Source organism: Maniola hyperantus, chromosome 18 (genome assembly GCF_902806685.2).
Source record: "Maniola hyperantus chromosome 18, iAphHyp1.2, whole genome shotgun sequence".
In the NCBI taxonomy this organism is placed as follows: domain Eukaryota; kingdom Metazoa; phylum Arthropoda; class Insecta; order Lepidoptera; family Nymphalidae; genus Maniola; species Maniola hyperantus.
This window is the reverse complement of record NC_048553.1, coordinates 380,916-404,619: the sequence shown is the minus strand read 5'-3', so window position 1 is coordinate 404,619 and position 23,704 is coordinate 380,916. Positions and strand designations below refer to the sequence as shown.

Sequence of the window (23,704 nt, the reverse complement as noted above, 5' to 3'; positions counted from 1 at the left end):
ATATTTTTAGGAATATTTAAATCCCAGATAGTCAATCTAGTGATTAGACAAAGACCGGTATCCGATACAAAGTTATTCAGTTCAGCCGCCATCGACCCTCTTAGGTACAGTACGCGGCAGAAAATAATGTATAAGTCCCGCAAATTGCTATTGCGCTGGAAGTCTGGAACCATGTCTCATTAACATCGAAATGGCGTCATTTTGACGTCTGCCAAAATAAAAATATAGGTACCATCAGCTCGAAACTTCAGTCTAGTGCTGACGTCACTAATGTGGCAGCCACGCGTTTTAGCAATTTGCGAGACTTATACATCGACCTTTATGACACTTCGATTTTATAGAGTGTTGTGCGCGTTGTGTCATGGTTGTGTCCAGTATATATAATGTACTCTGTGGTTGTGTCTGTCACTCATACTTATGTGACATTTTGTCGGTCTCAACGACAGAGACAACGCTCTACGAAACCGCTATCTCTTTCAAAAGGTCGATGTACAATATTTCCTGCCGGGTACTGTACTACATAGGTAGTAGCAGTGGCGTGCAATTCATAGAGGCATAAAAGTACTGCTTACCCTAGTTGAAATGACCAGAGCCCATTTTCTTTATGACCTGCCATTCAATAGGTCTATATAAGGTGTATCAGGCCTATCTTACTAATGCTTACCCTGGCTTCGAACTCTGTGCACGCCACTGGGTAGTAGGTACCTAAACTTTTGTGTGTGACACGCATGCATGACTACATCATAGATACTGTACTGATGAGTGAATAGTAATGAGCACCAAGAAGTAAACCAACTGATGATTGACTGGCGTCTGGCGATTGGCGCGGCGGTATTTACGCACCTTTAGGCTCTGCTTTAGGTAAAACGACACCTGCGAGATTGCTTCAAAACACGGCTTTCCGTTACCATTTTATAGAATTCTAGACGTCGCGTCGTTGGCTTTTTCTATAATAAAAATATAATAAGCCAATTTTGATAAAACACAACATAAATAAAAATACAAAAATGAAATAATATCAATTTTATTATTTCTACATAGGTACCTACTTAAATTATGTACCTAATACAAAAGAATAATAATACTATTTTATAAAAATACCAAACATTTTATTATCTTATACAGTTAAAATCGAACTTTAATATCACAAGTTTCTTAGAGCGAGAAATAGTTATGAAATAGATAGGTAGGTACGTTTTTAAAATAGTTAGGTAAATGAAATGGTAAGTTCATTTCATGTTTTCATAAAACAGGCATTTTCGCAAACAGCAAGATTAAAATAGACTGTAGATAGATGCTTTAAAACGGTACGTAAAGTTAATACGTTTTCTTGTGTTTTATCAAAAAAAAAATTAATGGTAAATAACTTAATTAGATTATCTAGAAATGTTATATTTTAAAGGAAAAATCATGGAAACGTAAGTGTAGACAAAGCCTTATAGTATTACAAACACGAAAATATGTGTAGCGCCATCTATTAACGGTTAGAATAACTAGCTGAAGATTTACTTTGTAAGCAATAAACATAGGATGTTTAAATACTACAGCTATTCACCACTAGATGGCATTAATAGAACTTTTGCTCGTTTTATGTTAATAAAATTAATTATAGGTATAGAAAAATAGCTAGTTCTTGAATTAATTGATACTGTACTAATTGCAATTGGCAATGCATTGTCCTTTTGTACTAAATAAGTCCTTAAATAAAAAAAATGTTGCTGGGTGTGCGCGTTTTCTTATCGTGTAAAAAAGTAAGTAGGCAAGTAGTTTAATTATTTCATTGCCTAAGTAGTCCTTACCTACTGCCTCGTACAATTCCCATGTCACAATTCCGGGAAAAATAGCACGATGAATTTGTGCAGTGCGGACTTACCCTTAGATTTTTTCATCAAAAAAAGCTAAAAGGCCGGCAACGCATCGGCGGCTCCTCTGGTGCTGCAAATGTTCATGGGCGGCGGTAATCACTTAACATCAGGTGACCCGCCTGCTCGTTTGCTCGCTATATCTATTTAAAAAAAAAAGCTTGACGTAAGGAATGTATTTTTCAGTCAGTTCCTAACTTATTTTTTTGTAAGTCATGATTAAAACAAATAGCGCGCGTCTTGTACGGCAAAATGTTTGGTCTAATGGGTATAGCGCTGAGCCCTGCTTTTTCGTTTTTTAAGGCCTAGCAACTTTACTTACTCTATGCTAAAGTGCACTTCGCATGAACCTACGAAATAATCGAATCGCAGTGCGTGTCTAGTTTTAGGGTAAGCCCGCACTGCAAAATCACACCGCACGATTTTTTTGTAGGTTTCCGTGACACATGGAAATTGAATGAAGCCGCACACTCTCACGAAAAAAGTTTGAATAGCTTCATATAATTTCCTTTTCATAGATTTCTGCGGGAAAAGTCGTAAAACACTTCGTAATGCGAGCTTACCCTTAAGTCTTAATCGAAACGAATGCTGCAAGTTCCACCTTACGCAACTAACACAACTGAGATCTAAGTATAGACCGCACTTTGTCTTTGCTCAGACATAGGGCACAGCTAAAACGAGACAGCATTATATCGCTGGCATAAATCTGTCTTGTTTACGTCTGAGTAAAGTCAAAGTCAAAAATCTCAGCTTAGCACGCGAAAGTACCTACATGACAGGTCGAGGTGGGTATGAATGAATCGGGGCATGTGAGGTAGGGGACCCGCACACCCGCACGCCACCCGTGCTGGCCCGCACCGAGTTAGCGAGGGGATTGTGCGGGTGTGCGGGGCGTTCCCTCTCCGATGGGCACCTCGGCCTGTCGCGGGCGATATATTATGTTAACAATGAAGTCCGTCATTGACAATGCTCGTTGGTGTCGACCACGCTGCTCTTCTTCCAGCCGAAGCAGAAGTAGCCCACGCCCAGGCCCAGCACCAGCGCGAGGCACAGCCACACGTTGTACGTCATGAACACCAGCATCAGCACGTACGACACCGTGGCCTGGACCACGTGCAGGCACGTCTGCACCACGTGCGCTGACGAGAACATCGAGTACCTGCCAATTGACAACAGTCAAAGTCAAAATCAAAGTCAAATTATTTATACAGAATAGGTTACATGTTACTCTTACTGATAGTCAAAATTGTCAGGTCTAGGTCTCTTTTAGGGACTTCCACACGCCACGGTCTTGCGCCGCTTGAATCCAGCGGCTCCCTACAACCTACAACTCGTCTGATGTCGTCCGTCCCTAGTGGGGGTAGTTATTAATTACGTTAACTTAAAACTAAAGCTACGAGGATTCCAAACGCGCCCAAGTCTGAGAAGAGCCCACAACAAACTCAGCCAAGTATTCAGAAAAGAGTGTTGGCAGAGGTAGATTATCCCAAAGGCAAACTAGGCACGTGCCTAGGGGCGCGGGGTTACGAAGGGGCGCGTGCGATCATGTAGAGTTCCATTACCTACCTAATTATCCCTACTAAGTAACATTGGAGTGACTGAAACTGCCTCTTCTTGAATATAGCAAAGTATCATGATGTGATGTTCTTCACTCGCTCAAATAGGTAAACAGTATACCTAATCACCAACTACTAGTTATGCAATGAGACGATTCCTCGTTCTTTTAAAATTCATCATCATCATCATCAGCCTGTGGACGTCCACTGTTGGACATAGGCCTTCCTTAAAGAGCGCCACCACACCTGGTCCTCAGTCTTCTCACCAACTAGGTGGTCCGACCAGCTAAATAAATAAATAAATAAATAAAATCTTTTTATTGAAAGCATCTATGGCTCAATTGGTTAGTAGACAGACTTACTTAAAAACTAAAGTTAGTAACTAATAATACAATTGTGGGAAAAAGACAGTTTTTTATTTTAATTTTATTATTTACATTTACAAATGTGGCCTCACCAACACTTGAACAAAGTGTTCAAGCATTGGTGAGTCCATTTTGCTCGCAAACATGCTCAGGATGCAGTTGGTACTTGAGCGCAGCCTTGTCAGCAGTGATGATGACTTCTTCCGCATTACTGCAAAGGAGTCTAGCAGGTGTGGACTTTATCACATAGTGAAAATGGCCACCAACAGAAGCCGGTGGAAACAGATAATCCATTCGAGGGCAGTTTGCCAGGACCACGATCTTCAGCAATGAAGGAACGACCGGAGAGAGAGAGAGGGTATTGGCAGACTGGTCGTGGCATTTCAGCTGTGGCTCACTTCACAATTCATCTCAAGCAAGACTTACTTAACAACAGCAGGTCCTGCGCAGCTCCCCCGGGCCCCACACTCGCTCTTGGCAATGTTGACCTGCGAGTCCCCAGTGGGGGTCACAGCGTTAGCATGCAACGCTTCACGGTAGTACTTGAAGCCTTCGTACAGCACACTGGCGAGGAAGATGGCCACCGCGGAACCGAACAGCTCCAGGGCGTTGGTCGTCTCCCAACCTCTGAACAGGATCTCTTGCTCAACGCCTGCGTGGAACTGGAAGAAAATACCGAGTTGACAAAATATGTCTTGAACAGTAGGTCGATTCCATAAAACCTGCATCAATCATTATTAAAATCGCAATTGTTGTGATTGGCTGAATTTATGGTTCTCTTGTTGCAACAATGCATTATAGCCAATGGTTGCCAATTATAGCCAAGCATGATTGCGATCGTAATTCGTACCATTGTTGCTGTCATTTTGTCCGAAATCGAGCTGTTAGATTGCGAAAAATGACAGCTACACTACAATGTCCCGTGGCTCGATTGCGGTAGTATGACAGCTACAAGGTCCCGATCGCAATCACCTCTGATTGGTTGATGCTCGCTTACTATTGGCTATAGCCTATAATGTATTGTTGCAACAAGACTACCATAAATTCAGCCAACCACATCGATTGCGATTGATAATTATTGTAATATTGATTGATGCAGTTTTTCTGCAATTGCTACTAAGTGTTTATAGAGGCATAAATGTATACAAATATTCATGTGCAGACTTTCTTTATCTATTGGCAAAATGCACATCCGGCTCAGCAATCATAAATTCACCTAATCACAATAATAATTAAGATCATAACAAGATAATCAGTTAATCATATAATTTTTGCAATCGATCTGCAGATAAAAACATAAACTGACTGAAAGACATCAACGTACAAACTAAGTAGGTAGTTACTGGGTCTAAAAACTTGTGCGTTGGTTTTCTTTATGACGTAGACTTCCACTAAAAAGATTTTTTTATAAACTCCACCCGAGCAAAGCTCAACTTATATTAATAAGACTGTTGCTCGCCATTTTTATAAAAAAAACTTATAAGATTCCGATCTTATGGTGATAACATTTCTGGTTTTATGTGGTCAAGCAGGCTGGAATTTGTAACCACACAGTCCTTGCCGGTATGGGCTCTTCACTCCAGAACACGTCTGCCCCAGTGGCCATCAGTGGGCCACGGCTTTGGCACAGAATTGGCTGTGGACATCATTAATATAAGAACACTAGCTATTACATTTAACCCACTTAGGGGTGAAATTTTGAAAAATCCTTTCGTAGTGGATACCTACTACAAAGACAAAGAACACATCGTCCAAATTTCATGTCTCTAGGACCAGCGGTTTAGGCTGTGCGTTAATATAATGTCAGTCAGTCAATCAGTCAGTCAGGACTTAGAATTTTATATAGGTATGTATAGATCAAGGGCACTGTATGTATTTACGTTGCGCTACACATGTCTGATAAGTGATAACCCAGTTTAGGAACTGAAGTTTCGTTTTCTATACCTACTAACTAGCTATACATTCATAAATAGATAATGATAGGTATGGCTAATTAGTATCAGTAGAGTTGTTGTCGTACGGCATGTAGCGGTGACAGATAACATCGTTATCTGTCGCCGCAAGCTGACCACGGCTTCGAACGTACAGTTTCCCACAGTAGCCGACTACTGGAACTACTGATATTTCAGTTACGTTGTCTACGAATGTCTTTTTAGGGTTCCGTACCTCAAAAGAAAAAACGGAACCTTTATAGGGTTAAAATAAAATTAAAAATATTTTTTTAAATTAAAATTGAGATTGGCTGGCGTGGTGGGCGCAATCCTCTCGGGAGGAGATTGATATAAAGAGAACTGACCACCATGGCGTGTCCGTGTCCTCCGCAGCTGTGCGCGTCGCCGTGGTCGCCGTGGTCGTGGTCGGCGTGGTCGTGCGCTGCCATCATGTCGTTGTGGTTCATTTTCTGAAAAACAGACGAATTCTATGTTAGACCTAGAGACGTAATTATCATCATAGTTAATACGGTTATCAACGTAAGGGGCCTTCCAAAATACTAGGTATGTATTGTGAAAGAGCCCTAACGTATGGTAAATCCCTTGCAGGCACGCGACAGGCCGAGATGGCAATCGGGAAGGGAACACCCCGCACACTCCCACAGTCCCCGCACTAACCCGATGCGGGCGAGCCTGCCTCATACCCCGATTGCCATCTCAATCTGTGCGCTCGCTTTACCTACGCTCCTTATCAGAAACAGGTAGTTTCTATCAAAAATTCGTTGTTCGTTGTCAAATATCAGTAGTAGATATATACTGATAGGTAGGATAGGTAGGTAGATACTGATACATATATACGTACTTAGTTTAATTAGATAATTAAATAATAATGTCGACTCTCGGATACTGTCAAAGGGAGCAGAGTACGAAAACAACGGAAAGAGTTTTTAACAATTTTGTTCATTTACCGCAGTCCCCGTTGAAGGGGAATTGATGACGGGGACAACGGGATAAGTTTTTAATAATTTTATTCAAATCCCGATGTCCCCGTTAAACGGAAATGACAACGGGGACAACGGGATAAGTTTTTAATAATTTTATTCAAATCCCGATGCCCCCGTTAACGGGGATACGGCTAACGGGGACAACGGGACTACATGATAATAAGGTGTGATGTAATGTTTAAATGACTATTAAAACTCGCCAAATTACAAATTAATTAAAAAAGGCTAGCAGTAAGTTAAAAAAAAGTTATAAATGTAGTCAATCGGCGAAGCTTACAATCTTTCACTTCCTTGATATAGAACTTGGCTCCTTTTTCACATTTATGTTGTTGTTGGGATAAAGATAAACATTTAACAATAGTTTTGTAGATAACAATTTTTGACTGTAAATTATGTTCAAAGCAAAAGAGACCGTGTTCCTGTAGTTTAAGAGATCTTTTAGAGCAACATCCGCCGGTTGCGCTGGCTTTCACTGCGCAGTGCGCTTGCGCAACGCAACTGTCAATGCACCAACAGTTGCACAGCGCGGGATTTCCTAGATTTACTTGCGAAATCCTATACTTATCTAAATTTGTAGTTAGGTTTTAGTAAAGGGGAAACAATTATCAGAAAATAGGCAGGTATAGTACGTGACAGGTAGAGATGGCAATCTGAGTATGAGGTGGGGCCGGGTCCCGCACCGGGTTAGCGCGGGGGTTGCGTGGGTGTGCGGGGCGTCCCCACCCCGATTGCGATCTCGGCCTGTCGCGTAGATACAGTACGTGGCCGAAAGTAATATACACCGGTCTTTAGAATGACATTTCGGCTTTGTATAGCGGTGTCTCTGATTCTCATACCTATATGATGTTTGGTCGATCTCAGCGACCGAGACGTGCTCTACAAATCTGCTATCTCCTTCTAAAGGTCGATGTACATTACTTTCGGCCGCGTACTGTACTATAGGTTAGGTACACCATCCATGTTCATTTTGCAGGGCATCGTTACTCTAGAAATAACACAACTCTCAGATAGGTGATGGTACCTACTACGTACTACCTCTACCTACCGTGTGCTACCGTCGCGTCGGTAACCGGTAGTTACGCATCTCTGCAATGCTCAAGGTGAACCGGATCAACACTTGATTGTGTACTTGAGAAAAAACTGTTGAAAGTGAATGTTCACTATTCTGTTATTGTTGATCATAAGCACAACATACCTACTTAGAATTAGCATACTGTATCTACCTATGAACAGAAATAAATACGCGATCAAAACAGTCACTAAATGATCAACCCATCGATCGCCCAGGCTCAATAAGTCAGTACGGGTCTCCTCTCAGAGTTAGATAAGGGATTTCGCCATAGTCTTCCACGCTCGCCAAGTGCGGATTCCATCAACGTAACACAACTAACCTAACCCTACCTATGGTCGCCTCCAACCACCCCTCACAGCGACCCCTCACCTCACTCTAAACTAGCTAGCCTGAGCTAAACACTACATCGCGTGATTAGGGCGCAATTGCCATTGGAACCTCTCAATCAAATCACGACCTATTCCGTTATCTAATCATCTCAAGGTAATCAATCACAACTTCATGAACGCTCTTAAAAGGATCATTGCATTGACTCTCTTATGATCTAAACCAGATCTTATAATTGACTTCTCATTACTTTCTGCAGACTTCACACACCTCTGAAAACATTATGGAGACATGCAGGTTACCTCACGATGTTTTCTTTCACCGTTATAGCAAGTGATATTTAACTACTTAAAACCATCGATGTATACTTAAAACACACATAGCTCTGAAAAGTTAGAGGTGCGTGCCCAGGATAGAATCTCCGATTCGGAGGCGGACATCCTAACCATAAGCCATCACGGCTGATACTGAAAATAGCGGATAGCGAAAGTAAATTGCGCGCTGTGATCTTGTAGTTAAATGAGAGGTCCCAGGTTCAGATATCAGTACTTCATAATTGATAGATCCCATTAAGAAAATTTTAATTTTCTATCTACATGCTTTGTCGTATATAAATAAATGGAGATTTAATAAAAACGCCGTGTGTGTTTGATCAAACAATTCAAATCGTAAAAAGTCTATAATTAAACCCACTTACGTCGGGTTCCTACATAAATATTTTTGAAATGACCTCAATTTAAGTTACGCCAAAGAAACGAAAAGACAACTATCAAATATTTGCATGTCCTGTGGTCAAAAGAATCCATCGCAGTGTCAAGGATGCGCTACACGTCACACTTGCAGCCACATATGCGGTCACACGCGGCCGGCAGGAAGGCACGTCCGCGCACTCCCGAGTCCCGACCACCGCAGATATCGACACGTAGTGTATCGCTTATTGAATTGTTTTACAATACATATATCAATTGCCTACTATTATACAAGGTTACTCAAAATCGCATCGAGATGGCTAGACATGGTCATACGGAACGGATAGACGTCCACTTCTTGTAGGGATTTCTACAAACTATCGGTATTACGTGTTGGTTATAAATGTTAGTATAAACTAAGCCTAATATGTTTTATTTGTAAGCACGTAAGAAAAAGGCTTGTAGCCAGAGCCGCAAAACGGTGTTTAAAAATGTGATTTGGCAATCTGTGTTGCCCTCTCTCTCTTGCGAATCTCTTCTCTCAATCTCTCAGCTAGACTAGCCGCTCTCCGTTGTACTGTTTTTCTAAAGTGTTCCTTATAAATTAAATCCCTGTCGATCAGCATATTTCCTTTTATTTCTATATAACCCTTCAGGTTATGGGCCCAGCACGCTTCCACTGCGCCCCCTGAATCCAGAGACTCGCTGCGACTAAACATAATATGGGTACCTGTTGGCGAGTCTCCTCCCAATGATAGTATAAATTAAATTTTGAATATAGAATTTAGGGAAATTATTACATTTATACAGATTTTACAGATTAAAAAGAGCGGAATCATGGTTTTACCAAGGGAATCGTATTGCTGACGACCAACTGCAAGTTTTAGAACTTTTCCCTGAACATTTGAGGAAAATTGCCAAGAATAGACTAAAACTTCTGATAAATCTATGGCATGGTTTTAATCTAACATGTCTCTGAAGAGATTAATGAGAAAAGAGTAAATAATTTATGCAGTTATTGCTTGTGGCTTAGCTCTCGTGGGAATTTCGAAAAGTCGTCATCCTTGTCTAAATGGAATCTTTTATAAAATTGTAGCTAGACCTAGAAGGTCCAAAAGTTTGGGCTGGCCGTTGAGGGGGCTTTTCTTTTAAGATGTTGTGTGATTCAGTCGGTGCCTGGTGGTCCATCGGTTATTTTTCGTCCAGGCTAATTGCATACAATGAGACAATGGCGTGCATCCGTAGCAAATTATTCAGGCGAGAGCGATGGGTGGGAGACTACTAGGAGCCAAATCGTATTCGCCATTTGGTACCTGTTTAATTTAAAATTGATTCATCTTGTCTAGGAATTTCTACCATAGAGAAAGCGATGTATCTATTAGAATCTAAGTCTTAGATAATATTAATTTATAAATTGTGAAATTGATACGTCTGGATAACTTTTAGGTTTTGATAGAGCGCGCGTTGAGAATTCTTTAATCTAATATTGTGGCTAATTTCGTTGTACACAATCTCTAAACTAAACTAAAATGGCACGTCTAAATCCATTGCTATCCCTTTCATAATGTTGCTTGCGGAAAAAGATAGCACTATATTTAGACCTGTTAATTTAGAGACTGTGTATAAGAGAATCGGCCCCATTATGTACTATCGAAATCTAATGTAAAATCCTATTAAATGAATACACAATCGAACAATTTGTAACATGACTACGTATAGAAGAAATTTTAACACTGAAAAATTTTAATTTTTTCTTTTACCGAAATTAAAATTGGATAAACCTAAAGTTCGGTAGGTAGGTAAATAGTTCAACGATTTATTTTTTGGAACCGAAAAACTCATCTTTGATATAGTATCAATCATTCTTTTGTTTATTGAAATTTACCTAAGTAATACAAATTGTTTTCATGCAGATTTCACTCAGAGCATTCACCTCGGAACTTTTTTTCATTGAATTGTGATTTGCGAAGAAATATTTTGGCTGAACTATAAATTGTACTTAGTATTTTTTTATGAACCGTTGCAGCATAACAACTTCAAGGTCTCAAAATTGACCCAGATACGTTGGGAGCTATATTTATTTAAATTGGTTTCGAAATTATGCAATTCGAAATTTGCGGTTTAAAACTTGCGGTTGGCAGCATCTACCTAAATCTTTTACTGCTTATCTCATATTATGTTAGCCTTATACTGAGGTTGATTCAATTGTATTGTTATTTTTAGGTACTTATCAACTTATCTCATTGATTGTACAATGTTGTTCAATGATCAATGGATCAGTTGGCATGTCTATTGTTGTCATTCTCTCAGAATTTATTACATAATATGTCAAATCGAGATAATCTGGTAAAGTATCGGTATCAACATTTCCTGGAATGGAAAATATTACTTAAAAGATTATTAGTTACAAAATCAGTCGCTAGAGCTTTAATGTTTAAAAGTTAACGTTATCTGACTGAGTGCAAATCTCTTATATATGTCCATAAGTAGGTACTTCCTAATACGTACGTAAAACGTATGAACGAGAAAACGTCGTGATTTGATATCTCCAATTTTGGCAGATTTACGTTTTCATTATAAATGCCATGAAGAGTGTAACATTTTCAAATAAATGTTTCCGTCCATAAATCTGGCAATATTATAGCTACCATGATATCAAAGATGTTTGGCGTTAGTTAATCTTTTTATTAGATGTAAGATTGTATGATGCTAATTGTATGTTCTTCTTTTACATGTTTCCTTTTTGTGTCTTTTCTTTTTGGTGTACAATAAAGAATATTAAAAAAAAAAAAGATTTTACGTAGTTAGAAAAGACTGATACCTACCCATTGCTTCAGAAAATTGGACATGTTGAAAATTGGAAAGTGGCAAGGCGAAATGTTTTGGAAGCGGCATCCGAGGCGCCGTTTTGAGGATGTTTGGTGTCAGTTTCCGCTCAGTGCGGTGACTGTGGGTAAACAATAGACCAACGTTCACCTGGAAGGTACTCTGAAGTAAACTGTGCCTTGCTATCCAACTTAAGAAAATCTAAATATATAAAAGGAAAAGGTGACTGACTGACTGACTGACTGATCTATCAACGCACAGCTCAAACTACTGGACGGATCGGGCTGAAATTTGGCATGCAGTTAGCTAGATTATGACGTACACATCCGCTAAGAAAGGATTTTAGAAAATTCAACCCCTAAGGGGGTGAAATAGGGGATTGAAATTTGTGTAGTCCACGCGGACGAAGTCGCGAGCATAAGCTAGTATAAACTATTTCTACAAGTGCTATTTGACGACATTGTTTTGTTTTAATTTACTTAATTTAAATAATTCCGAAATTATTTTTATGTAGACGTTTTTTTCTCGAATTGATTTCTCGATAGACTTTCCCCTTTCTCTACATAGGTAATTTTAGTACCTATGGTACTTAGTTTTACTTATTCGCCTCATTAACTGTTCTCAAAAATAACATCCGGAATTATATCGGTACCCTTATTATAAATGCGAAAGTGTGTTTGTTTGTTGGTTTGTGGGTTTGTCCTTCAATCACGTCGCAACAGTGTAACGAATTGGATAAAGACCTGGAGAGTGACATAGGCTACTTTATCAAAGACTATTCCCACGGGATTTTTAAAAACCTAATTCCAAGCGGACGAAGTCGCGGGCATCAGCTAGTACCTACCTAAATAAACTACTAATTTTAGTCATGTCCATCAAAACAAAAGCTTAAGTTTTACAGTTAATTTATTCACATTTACTGAAACAATGTGGCTAATTCTGTTGTACACAATCTCTAAACTAAACTAAAATGTCACGTCTAAATCTATTGCTATCCCTATCATAATGTTGCTTGCGGAAAAGGATAGCACTAGATTTAGACCTTCTAATTTAGTTCAGTTTAGAGATTGTGTACAAGAGAATCGGTCCCATTCTTTAAACTTCTGAAAAGATTCAAAAACATTTGTCGATAAGCCAATCTGCCGCTGCCACGTAGGTATTTACTGCAAACACTTGTATTTACATAATTGCGACTAATTTTCACGCATTTCTATACAGGTGTCAAAAGAATAATAAGAAACAGGTAAGTAAGTAGGTACCTACTTTTGTTTGATAAAATTGTAAATGGAACCAATAAACCCATTTTATAAAGATATGCTTTACATTAAATATTATACTTAAAAGGATATTAAAACTTTTGTTTTAAACAAGTGCAAAGAAAGACATTCATGATTCATGTAGAATTACTACACAAATAATATGATAGTAATAATTGTCACGCTTTGTTGTCTGTGTTCTTTTGTTCTATACATAAAAAAATATTTGAGTTCTATGACCATATAAGCGATATGTGACCATATATGAATAGCGATCAAGACACATACCTGCAGTGTGTCCAGCCAAGTTCTAATAAGACAAGTTCTAATAAGAACAGCGACACATTGGCACTGTATACACTATACAGGGTGTAACTAGAACGTTGGCAAAAAGAAAGACAGTGTGGTAGTACCTACTGATGATCAGTAACATGATACCAAATTTTTTTTACAAAAAAAATTAAAACCGACTTCAATACCTAACCTTGTTTGTACACTAAAAATATAAAAATAATTTAATTTATTAATATAATGGGGCCGATTCTCTTGTACACAATCTCTAAACTAAACTAAATTAACAGGCCTAAATCTAGTGCCATCCTTTTCCGCAAGCAACATTATGAAAGGGATAGCAATAGATTTAGGCGTGACATTTTAGTTTAGTTTAGAGATTGTGTACAATGGATTTAGCCACATTATGTATACAAGAGTTAATATAGTTCTATAATAATATTAATCGGGGCCTATAGATCCTATAATTTTTCAGTATGTCAGTAATTGAGGAGTAAAGGGTTGATAGATAGTTTGAGAAATCCAACGTGTAAGACTGCGTTTTGGTGCTCATCATTTTGCAAGCAGTAGGTATATTTTTTCGAAAAAAAATATCTATTCAACGAGGTCATAGGTATAACACGAGGGGGCTTTTTTGACTCTTATTTTTCAGGTGCGCTGAATTTTTTTAAAGTTTACAGTTTTAATAAGCTTTTTTTTTAAATGGCATAAAGATGGCAGACGAACTCGAAGAACCTATAAGAATTCCTAGGGAAGGCTAATAAAGAGTTCTTTCTTATAATAATTTACTAATTTAAATTTCGAAGGTGCAATGTAGATTACGGGTACTTACGAATTTAGCAGTTGTCGTTCAAAAACAAATAAATACTTGCTTGTAAAAGTGGTTATCTGTTTAACTTGTAAAACTGGTAATTTTGAATAATATCAATGACGTTAAATTAAACTAACCTAACACCTTTGTTGTTTTTAATTACATTTTACCATATATATATACTTAATTAGAAAGAAACATATACAGTTTTCAGGGTTCCGTATTTTCAGGAAAAAAAGGAAACCTAAGTAATAAAATCTTTTAGTTGTCTGTAATATGTTTCAAGTCTGTCTGTCATAGACCCGTTAAGGGAATCAAAACCTGAAACTTCCCGTTGAGTTAGAATCATGAAATTTCGCAGGTAGCAATGTCTCTATTCACAAGTAATGGGAAAAAACCGTAAACCATGAATTTGTGGTTACATCACAAAAAAGTGTTCTTTTTGTACGACGCGATGGTACGGAACCCTTCGCGTGCGAGTCCAACTCTTTTTTCCGGGCTTTTGAGAAATTTTTGGGCAAGCAAGATGTCGCAAGCCAATCGCCCTACAATCAGTTTCGTGTTGGGACACCGAAGGCCGAGTTATGACACTATTTACTAAATCATTGATCAATGAGCAAGTAGCTATCGATAAGTAAACTGACGTTCGGCCGAAGATATCGAAGACGACGCCGCGTTATCTGTTGTCACAGTTCAAACTCAAACCACATGAGCAGATATAAACTGAGATAGGTATCTAGGTACGTAGGTGTACTTAGGTACAGTTCTTGCAATTCACGAAGGCGAGCAAACGCACATTATTATTTAGTGAACCTTACTCATACGATACGACCAAACCGATACGACTTAAACACTAAACGAAATATTGTACAACGACGTTTAGAAAGAGATGGCGATTTCGTAAAGCGTTGTCTCTGTCGTTGAGACCGACAAAACGTCACATAGGTATGAATGACAGTGACAAGGCTCTACAAAGCCGAAATCTCAGTCTAAAGGTTGAAGGTTGATATAAGTACAATATTTCTTGTCGGCTACTGTATTTTGATAACAGAGGAGATTTACGTGAACTTCTTGTTTTATCACTATTTCTATATTATGACACTATTTAATTTACTAAATCATTGATCAATGAGCAAGTAGCTATCGATAAGTAAACTAACGTCCGGGCAGAAGATATCGAAAATCTAAATATATGCGTTATCAGTTATAACAGTTCAAACTCAAACTGAGACAGGTATAGGTGCTTACATAATATTATATTTTAATAACAGAGAAGATAAATATGAACTTACTGTTATTATACATTCTGTGCTATAGTACGCGACAGGTAGAGATGGCAATCGGGGTGGCGTCACACCCGGTGCGGGATACCACGGGTACATGCGGGTGTGCCCCCTCCCGTCCCTCACCTCATTCCCCCGATTGTCATCCCGACTTGTCGCGTACAATAGCTAATGCCCACAATTTCATCCGCGTGGATACAGGTTTTTGAAAATCCCGTTGGAACTATTTACCGACATAAAACGAAACGCTTCAAACAAGTAGTAGATACAGGTAGGTCTAATCAATTTGACAGCTGTGGACGTCTATCGGTTGACAATGATGATGATGATAATGAAATATCACTAAACTGCAATGCGTTTCATTTTATGGTATATAAAACATATCAGCAAATAGCAATGGCCGTGGAAAGCATACGTGGGAGCAGGTGGCAGTTACCGATAATACCTAACAGACGTTTAGGCAAACTTATTGCAGCAGAAATGTTTTACATCGCGTTCAATGATAACAAGTCAATTACTTGTAAGTTGCACCTCACACGGACCACCTACCTACAGTCTACACTCTACCACCTAGGTATATACAATAGGTAGGTGATCGAGGAATCGTGATTTTTAGGGTTCCGTACCTTAAAAAGCAAACTTTGTTGTTTGTCTGTCTGTCTGTCTGTCTGTCTGTCTGTCTGTCCGTCTGTCTGTCAAGAAAAACCTACAGGGTACTTCCCGTTGACCTAGAATCATGAAATTTGGCATGTAGGTAGATCTTATAGCTGACATTTGGGGAAAAATCTGAATACCGTGAATTTAGGGTTAGATCACACAAAAAAATTAAATTGTGGTCATAAACTAATAATTAGTATTTTCAACTTTCGAAGTGAGTGACTATATCAAGTGGGGTATCATATGAAAGGTCTTCACCTGTACATTTTAAAACAGATTTTTATTTATTTTTATGCATCATAGTTTTTGAATTATCGTGCAAAATGTCGAAAAAATACGACTGTAGTACGGAACCCTCATTGCGCGAGCCCGACTTGCACTTGGCCGGTTTTTCATTATGGAAATTATAGGGAAATAGGTACGTAGGTATGGTAAATTCGCGACGGATGCGTTACCACACTCTTTATTTATGTGATTGCTTGTAGCTGAGTAGGTATCAGCTACCCTTATTATAAATGCGAAAGTGTTTGTTTGTTGGTTTGTCCTTCAATTACGTCGCAACGGAGCAACGGATCGACGTGATTTTAGGGTTCCGTAGCCGAATGACAAAAAACGGAATCCTGATAGATTCGTCATGTCTGTCTGTCTGTCTGTCTGTCTGTGTGTATGTCACAGCCACTTTTTTTCCAAAACTATAAGAGCTAGGTATACTGTTGAAACTTGGTAAGTAGATGTATTCTGTGAATACCGCATTAAGATTTTTACACAAAAATAGAAAAAAAAAACAATAAGTTTTGGGGTTCCCCATACTTAGAACTGAAACTCAAAAATTTTTTTTTCATCAAACCCATATGTGTGGGGTATCTATGGATAGGTCTTTGAAAATGATATTGAGGTTTCTAATACAATTTTTTCTAAACTGAATAGTTTGCGCGAGAGATACTTAGATACTTCCAAAGTGGTAAAATGTGTATGTCCCCCCCCCCCCGTACCTTCCAAAATAAGAGAGTGATAAAACTAAAAAAAAATATATGATGTACCTACATTAATTACCATGCAAACTTCCACCGCAGTGAATCTTTCAGCTTTTATAAAAGAACGAATGTCTGGTACGCGCTGGCTCTCAGTCCTAGGGAGAACAATAGCACATGAGTAGATATACTCGTGTGATAATAGGTAGGTACCTAGGTACCTACTCGTAAGTCGTGGCTTTGGTAAAGAATCATCACCTACCAAAATAGCTCCAATAGGCAGTTATCCAACAACATTATGCAAATAATGGGATTGTATAATAGTAACATTGTATAAAAGTATACATCACGATATAACGTGCTAGAGGCATTCATCGCCGCGCCATTGTGTTTCGCCACAAAACAAGGAAATCGGTGCATGCAGCTCGCCGTTTGAACTCTGGAACTAGATTTGCGAACCGGTTCTGCATCGGCCAAGTCCTAACCGACCCAACCCAAACCAAATCCTTATCTAATTTTAACTATAGGACTATGACTATAGGGCTGCGCTGTAATCATTGCTATTGTGTTTTTTTTAAATTTATACACTAGCGCTTGACTGCAATCTGACCTGTGATGATGCAGCCTAAGATTGAGCGCGCTTGCCTAGAAGATGCCTATTCACTTTTGACTTGAAGATACCCATTATTGGAGGGGAAAACAAAACTGATGTTGGAAGGGCGTTCCAAATCTTGGCGGTTCGAATTAGGAATGAGGAGGCAAATCGCTTCGTACTTGTCCGTGGAATATCGAATACGTACGGGTGCAGACCTTGGCGATGCCTTGCGGTACGATAGTAGAAAGGTGAAGGAGGAACCAGCCCCCCAATTGTGTAAGAATAACCATTTCATGGCTATCGCAATCGTCAAGAAATTCTGCCATTTGATTGGTTGATTCGCTGTTTACATTTTTTCACAGCCAATCAAAGGGCAGAATTCTTGACAATTGCGATAGCCATGAAATGGTTATTCTTACACAATTGGGGGGCAGGTCGAAAAGTTCTTCGGCACACTCTCCGAAATAATCGTGTAAAATGCAGATAGATAGGCAACTGTTATACTGAATGTGTGGTAATACCAAGAGTTCAGAGTTGTCCGAAAAATCTGCGATATTTTCAAAAGGCTCTCGCCAGGCAATGGAAATTCCAAGAGCCTCCATTAAGGCCTTAATCTATACCTAAGTACTAATCATAGGTAATTAATGGAAAGGAGTCACGACTCTTAGCAATGAGGAATACAACGCACGGACAGTAAGTTCCTGCATCAAAATTATATCACAGAAGATTTTTGAAAACATTATTAAAACGCTGTCGGGCAGCGCGAGCGGGGAGCGGGTCATTTGATGTAATTGAAACAATGAAGTGGCAGACAAGGGGCCGAGACGAGAGGCCGTCGTCGGTGGAGTCTGGATTTGCAGTGGAACGGATATTCGCTATTATTGTCGTGTCGGATATCTGCCGTCTTATGTTATATACGGTATTCTAGAGTTCACTTCTTCCGTGAACCTATATCTAGATTTTATGAGATGACTGACTCTGAACAAAAAGAGTAAAACATCTTAGGATAATGGTACAAGCAATAATAAATAATGAGCTACAGATAAATACATACTATGTACGTAAAATGTATGTATGTATGTAAAACTTATTACTCAACTTATTCGTGTGCCAATACTAATAAGGAAAATCAGCTTAGAAATTCGTGTGTTAGGTTCTTCCCATTCAACCGAGTTCACAAAACTACATAAAGTTCTCTAAGTAGCAGGTCTTTTTTGCCAATGGTTAAAGTTTGAAAAACGATCTGTGTTTCCTGCCAATGACAGTCGTATCTAGTATTCTTAAAACAAGAGTGAATATAGGCATCTTCTGGTAAACGCGTCCCATCTTAGGGTACTTCATCACTTTCCATCAGCTGTGATTGTGGTCAAGCATGCGCCTATTAGTAAATAAAAAAAGTATGTTTTTGCCGTGCAACTTGGTGAAACAATTTTTGAAGTAAACTTCTTCATCAATACCGCGTCGTAGGCGGGGCATTGATCTGAGTTTTGTACACTTCGCGGGTTTGGAAAATACTTAAATCACTAACAGCCGTACCCAGAGTCGATAATCGTTACTTAAGATTGAGTTAAAACGAGACAGATTTATGTGAGAGATATAGCTCTGTCTCGTTTTAACTAAACTTAAGTAACGATTAAGCGACTGTGAGTACGGCTGTAAAACTACAAAATGAGGCAGATGGTTAATGGTATTGGATTATGTTTTTAGGTAGTAGGTATAACAATAATTTTTGCTAGCGTTCTGGTTACACCCTCTATTATTATGATTTATCAAACACGCCGATGGGTAGGTACGCAGTGGCGTGCAGGTCATAGAGGCATAAATGCACTGCTTACCTCAGTTGTAATAGCTCAATGCATATTTTTTATTATGACCTGCCAGTAAACAGGTTCCTACCTAACTAATGCCTACCCTGGCTTCAAACACTGTGCACGCCACTGTAGGTACGTAATAGGTACATTATGTACTTATAATATGATCAGTAATCACATTTACAATACACACTCTTTCTTCCACATTTGACTCGCCTGCGCAAAATATCGCTTTACAACACAAGCCAGAGCTGCTGAATCAACAAGTAGGTACTTATCCATTACTTCATTACCTACTTACGTTACGTACATATTATTTCTTCACAAATTATTTAATTTTACTGGCTAACGTTAAAAAATACCTTGATTATGTAAGTATATTACCGCCCGTTGCACTATTGTCGTACCTACTCCTAGCACAAGCTTGACGCTTAGTTGGAGAGGAAAGGGGAATATTAGTCATTTAATATAGGCTAATATTCTTTATAAAAAAAATGTAGTTATTAAGATTGAAATTGTATAGGTGCCTCTAGTTTTCCTAGCTCTTGATGATGTAGTCTAAGATATGACAGTTTTTAGGGTTCCGTACCTCAAAAGGAAAAACGGAACCCTTATAGGATCACTTTGTTGTCTGTCTGTCTGTCTGTCTGTCTGTCTGTCTGTCCGTCTGTCTGTCAAGAAACCTACAGGGTACTTCCCGTTGACCTAGAATCTTGAAATTTGGCAGGTAGGTAGATCTTATAGCTGACATTTGGGGAAAAATCTGAAAACCGTGAATTTAGGGTTAGATCACACAAAAAAAAAATTGTGGTCATGAACTAATAATTAGTATTTTAAACTTTCGAAGTGAGTGACTATATCAAGTGGGGTATCATATGAAAGGTCTTCACCTGTACATTCTAAAACAGATTTTTATTTATTTTTATGCATCATAGTTTTTGAATTATCGTGCAAAATGTCGAAAAAATACGACTGTAGTACGGAACCCTCATTGCGCGAGCCTGACTCGCACTTGGCCGGTTTTTATTAAATCCACACCCCTTTGGTTTCTACGCGGCATTGTACCGGAACGCTAAATCGTTTGGCGGCACGGATTTGCCGGGTAATTAGCCACGGCCGAAGCCTCCCAACAGGCCAGACCAGAGACTCAGAAATTACAAAATTCCAAACCCTTGCTGCGAATCGAACCCGGGACCTCCCACTAATATGACCACTGCGCAAGGGAGGTCGTCGAACGATGTGTAGGTAACTAGTGGTAATAACAACTAGCAAAATCCAGCACGTAACGTAACATGTGGCCGAACTCGGTTAGCAAATAAAGGTCAGCCATTGTTATGTTATGTGCTTACTCAAATTTACGTAAGGCGATTATACTTACGTAGGTACCTACTTGGTTTTACCGTCTACCGTTCTTTATTATGGTCATGAGTTTTTTGTAACTCTTACTTGGTTCTTGGTTCTTTACTTACCTTCCTATTTAGGAAGATTTCTACCTAATTACTCGACTGGTAGGTGCCGCACCGATGTGTCGGTTGAGAATGTTGAGATCCTCCCAAGCGCCAATGTGCGCTGAAGATGGCCACGGGCCACCGCACAGAGGGAGTTTTAGAAGGTAATAATGTAAAAAGGGGAATATTACCCCCCCGTTAACAAAAAAGAAAGAGGTTAATTTCCAGATTTTTTTTTGTTCAATATGATTGACTACCATTTATATTCATACTAGGTAGCTGATGCCCGCGAATTCGTCCGTTTGGAATTAGGTTTTTTAAAAATCCCGTGGGAACTCTTTGATTTTTCGGGATAAAAAGTAGCCTATGTCACTCTCCAGGTCTTTACCTAGGTTTGCCTAGGTATACCCATGCGAATCACGTCAATCCGTTGCACCATTGCGACTTGATTGAAGAACAAACCAACAAACCAACAAACAAACACACTTTCGCATTTATAATTAAGGGTACTGAGGTAAAGTAAATAAGAATATATATACCCAAAAGTAAATAAGAATATAGGATCACGATTATTAAAAAACTAAGTGTAAAATCTACTTATACCTACCTAGTTGTATTTTTGTTTTTATCTGATGGTAGTCATCAGATAATATTTAAAACTCAAATATCCAGGTACCTACCTATTTATATCTACTGTTTAAAAACTTAAAAATATTTTTGTGAGCAATTTTAATAAACTTAATGTTTCAGAGAAAATAAATAGTGATGTGACACAAATCTAACTTTTCTACTTGATTAGTTTTTTCAATAATTTGCCTACGTATTTTTTCAACGTAGTTTTTGGACAATATTATAATATTTGCTACCCGTTGATGTTGCTACCAAGTGCTAACTTGTTAGCAGTTGCAGTTCTGCCGTTTACAACAATCATCAACCGTTCATCAAAAAATTGCAGTAGGTACAACACTTAAAATAATAACAAACCATTATAAATAACAAGGACAACCGTCCTATAAATATTCACTGTAGCCATAAATATAATTTCCAATTATGAATTAAACTCACCGATATTCACTAGTAATAACAACCACAAAAAGTTTTTACTATCAAGCCTTTTATGTCAACACTGGCACGAAATACAGTTCGTAAAAATCAAAAAAAAAACAATTCGAAAATTGGCGCGAACGTCTACGGGCAGCGGCTGAGCGCGCGGGAGTGTTTTTAGTTCAAACTTCGAAGTTCGAACTGTAGTGTAGTAAGACTAGTATACTATAGTTGGTACAGTGACAGGAACGCGGTGTCGAACTACGCTCGGTGCAGCGATATCAGAGTTACGTCACTGTACGTTACACTTGCGTCCAGAGATAATATATGCTATAGCTATATGCTACAGTAACAAGGGCCCAGTCGTTAAACCTAAAGATATTTTATAACTACGAGTAGATGATAGGGATGTAACGACATCCCTTAAGACGTAATGGATTTCAGTATAACATTATATCCCTTAAAGGTGCTGATAAACTTGAGCACTCACTTGTAATGAGCATTCGTGCGAATGTTACATCACAGAAAAATACGAGAACATTTTAGCGAGCATTCTATCGAGCGTTCTGGCGAGCATTCTAGCGAGCACACGCGACCGTCAAGTCTGACATCTTCATGAAGAATAGACGAGTATTCGCTAGAATGCTCAAGATGTTCGTAGCAATATTTGGCTCTATGCTTGGCTCGGCTCGTTGTTCAGTTCGACAAAAATAAAAATGTTCTGTTACAAGTGAATGCTCAAGTTTATCAGCACCTTAAGGCGTAGCGGATTTCAGTACAACATTACAACATTACAACCCGGCTAAGTCATAGGAATGATATGACGTACTTTACCCTTAGCTAACGTCTGTAATAAGGCATTCTAGAGCGAGTGGTGTGAAAAATATATTATGCTGCGTAAACGCTGCCGCTGGTCAGTTAACTTTATCTTTATAGCGACATGAACTGGTTTATCATCGAGTCTGCAATACGCTATTTACATAATTATCGATGTAATTTTATTAACCTCTCCAAAACATCGATTTAATGGGGTCATCTTTCTTTTTATGTCATGAAATCTGGATGGACCAGTTTTGTAAGGGACATGGATTTACTAAACACTGGTCAAAATCAAATAGGTACTATAGTAGATAGGTATATTCAACTAGAAAAATCGCATATTGATAAATTAATTTAAATAATATGCATAGATGCACTTGGGTTTTACGTTTTATTGAAGTAGGTATGTAGACGTATTTCATGTTTCAATCATGAGTTTGAACTTTGAATGTATTTAAAAGACATAAATATTTAAAGGATCATTCATTGAAAAAACTATTAAGTTTTTATTGTTCTTTTTGAGAAAATCATGTGAAAATATTGGAAAATTCATTTTCAACGGATAAAGCACCTAGTAATATAATCTTTACGGCTTTACTCTCGTATTTAGTCGATGCTAGCCCAAATAGTTTCAAACCCATCGTTCGCAATAAGTAAGTATTTAGAAGCACTATTACAAAAATAAAAATAATACACAAAAGATATAGGTACTTAAATAATCTATTGAGACTGGTTAAATATACTATATTTTTCGATGCTATATTTAATTCTAGATATAGCTTCTTTATATCCCGGAAAATCGAAAAGTTCCCACGGGATTTTTAAAAACCTAAATCCACGTTGACAAAGTCGCGGACATCATCAAATTTATTTAATTGGACTCAACTAGAGTTACAAAAGGACACCTTGTCTCTTCTAGACCTATTGGTGTGGTTTACATAAAAGTGTACCACCTACTTTAAAAAATGTACACTATAATGTAATCGATAACTGTAAAAATTAAATACCGCACATCACTAGCAAGTTCAATCCGCGAGCCGTTGCGCACACGCACTCTGCATGCCAAATGACAACAATAAATAAATA

The 23,704-nt window shown here is 38.5% G+C and overlaps 1 protein-coding gene across 1 annotated transcript; it reads right to left on the bottom strand.

The window, feature by feature from the left end:
• Positions 1-1,008: 1,008 nt before the first annotated feature.
• LOC117990642 (high affinity copper uptake protein 1-like) lies at positions 1,009-21,988 on the bottom strand. The gene is made up of 4 exons (XM_034978114.2): positions 21,821-21,988; positions 6,080-6,184; positions 4,210-4,445; positions 1,009-3,021 (listed from the first exon to the last, which is right to left on the bottom strand). Exons 2-4 carry the CDS (start codon positions 6,179-6,181, stop codon positions 2,820-2,822), a joined length of 540 nt encoding a protein of 179 aa, XP_034834005.1. The 5' UTR covers positions 6,182-6,184; positions 21,821-21,988; the 3' UTR covers positions 1,009-2,819.
• Positions 21,989-23,704: the final 1,716 nt, after the last annotated feature.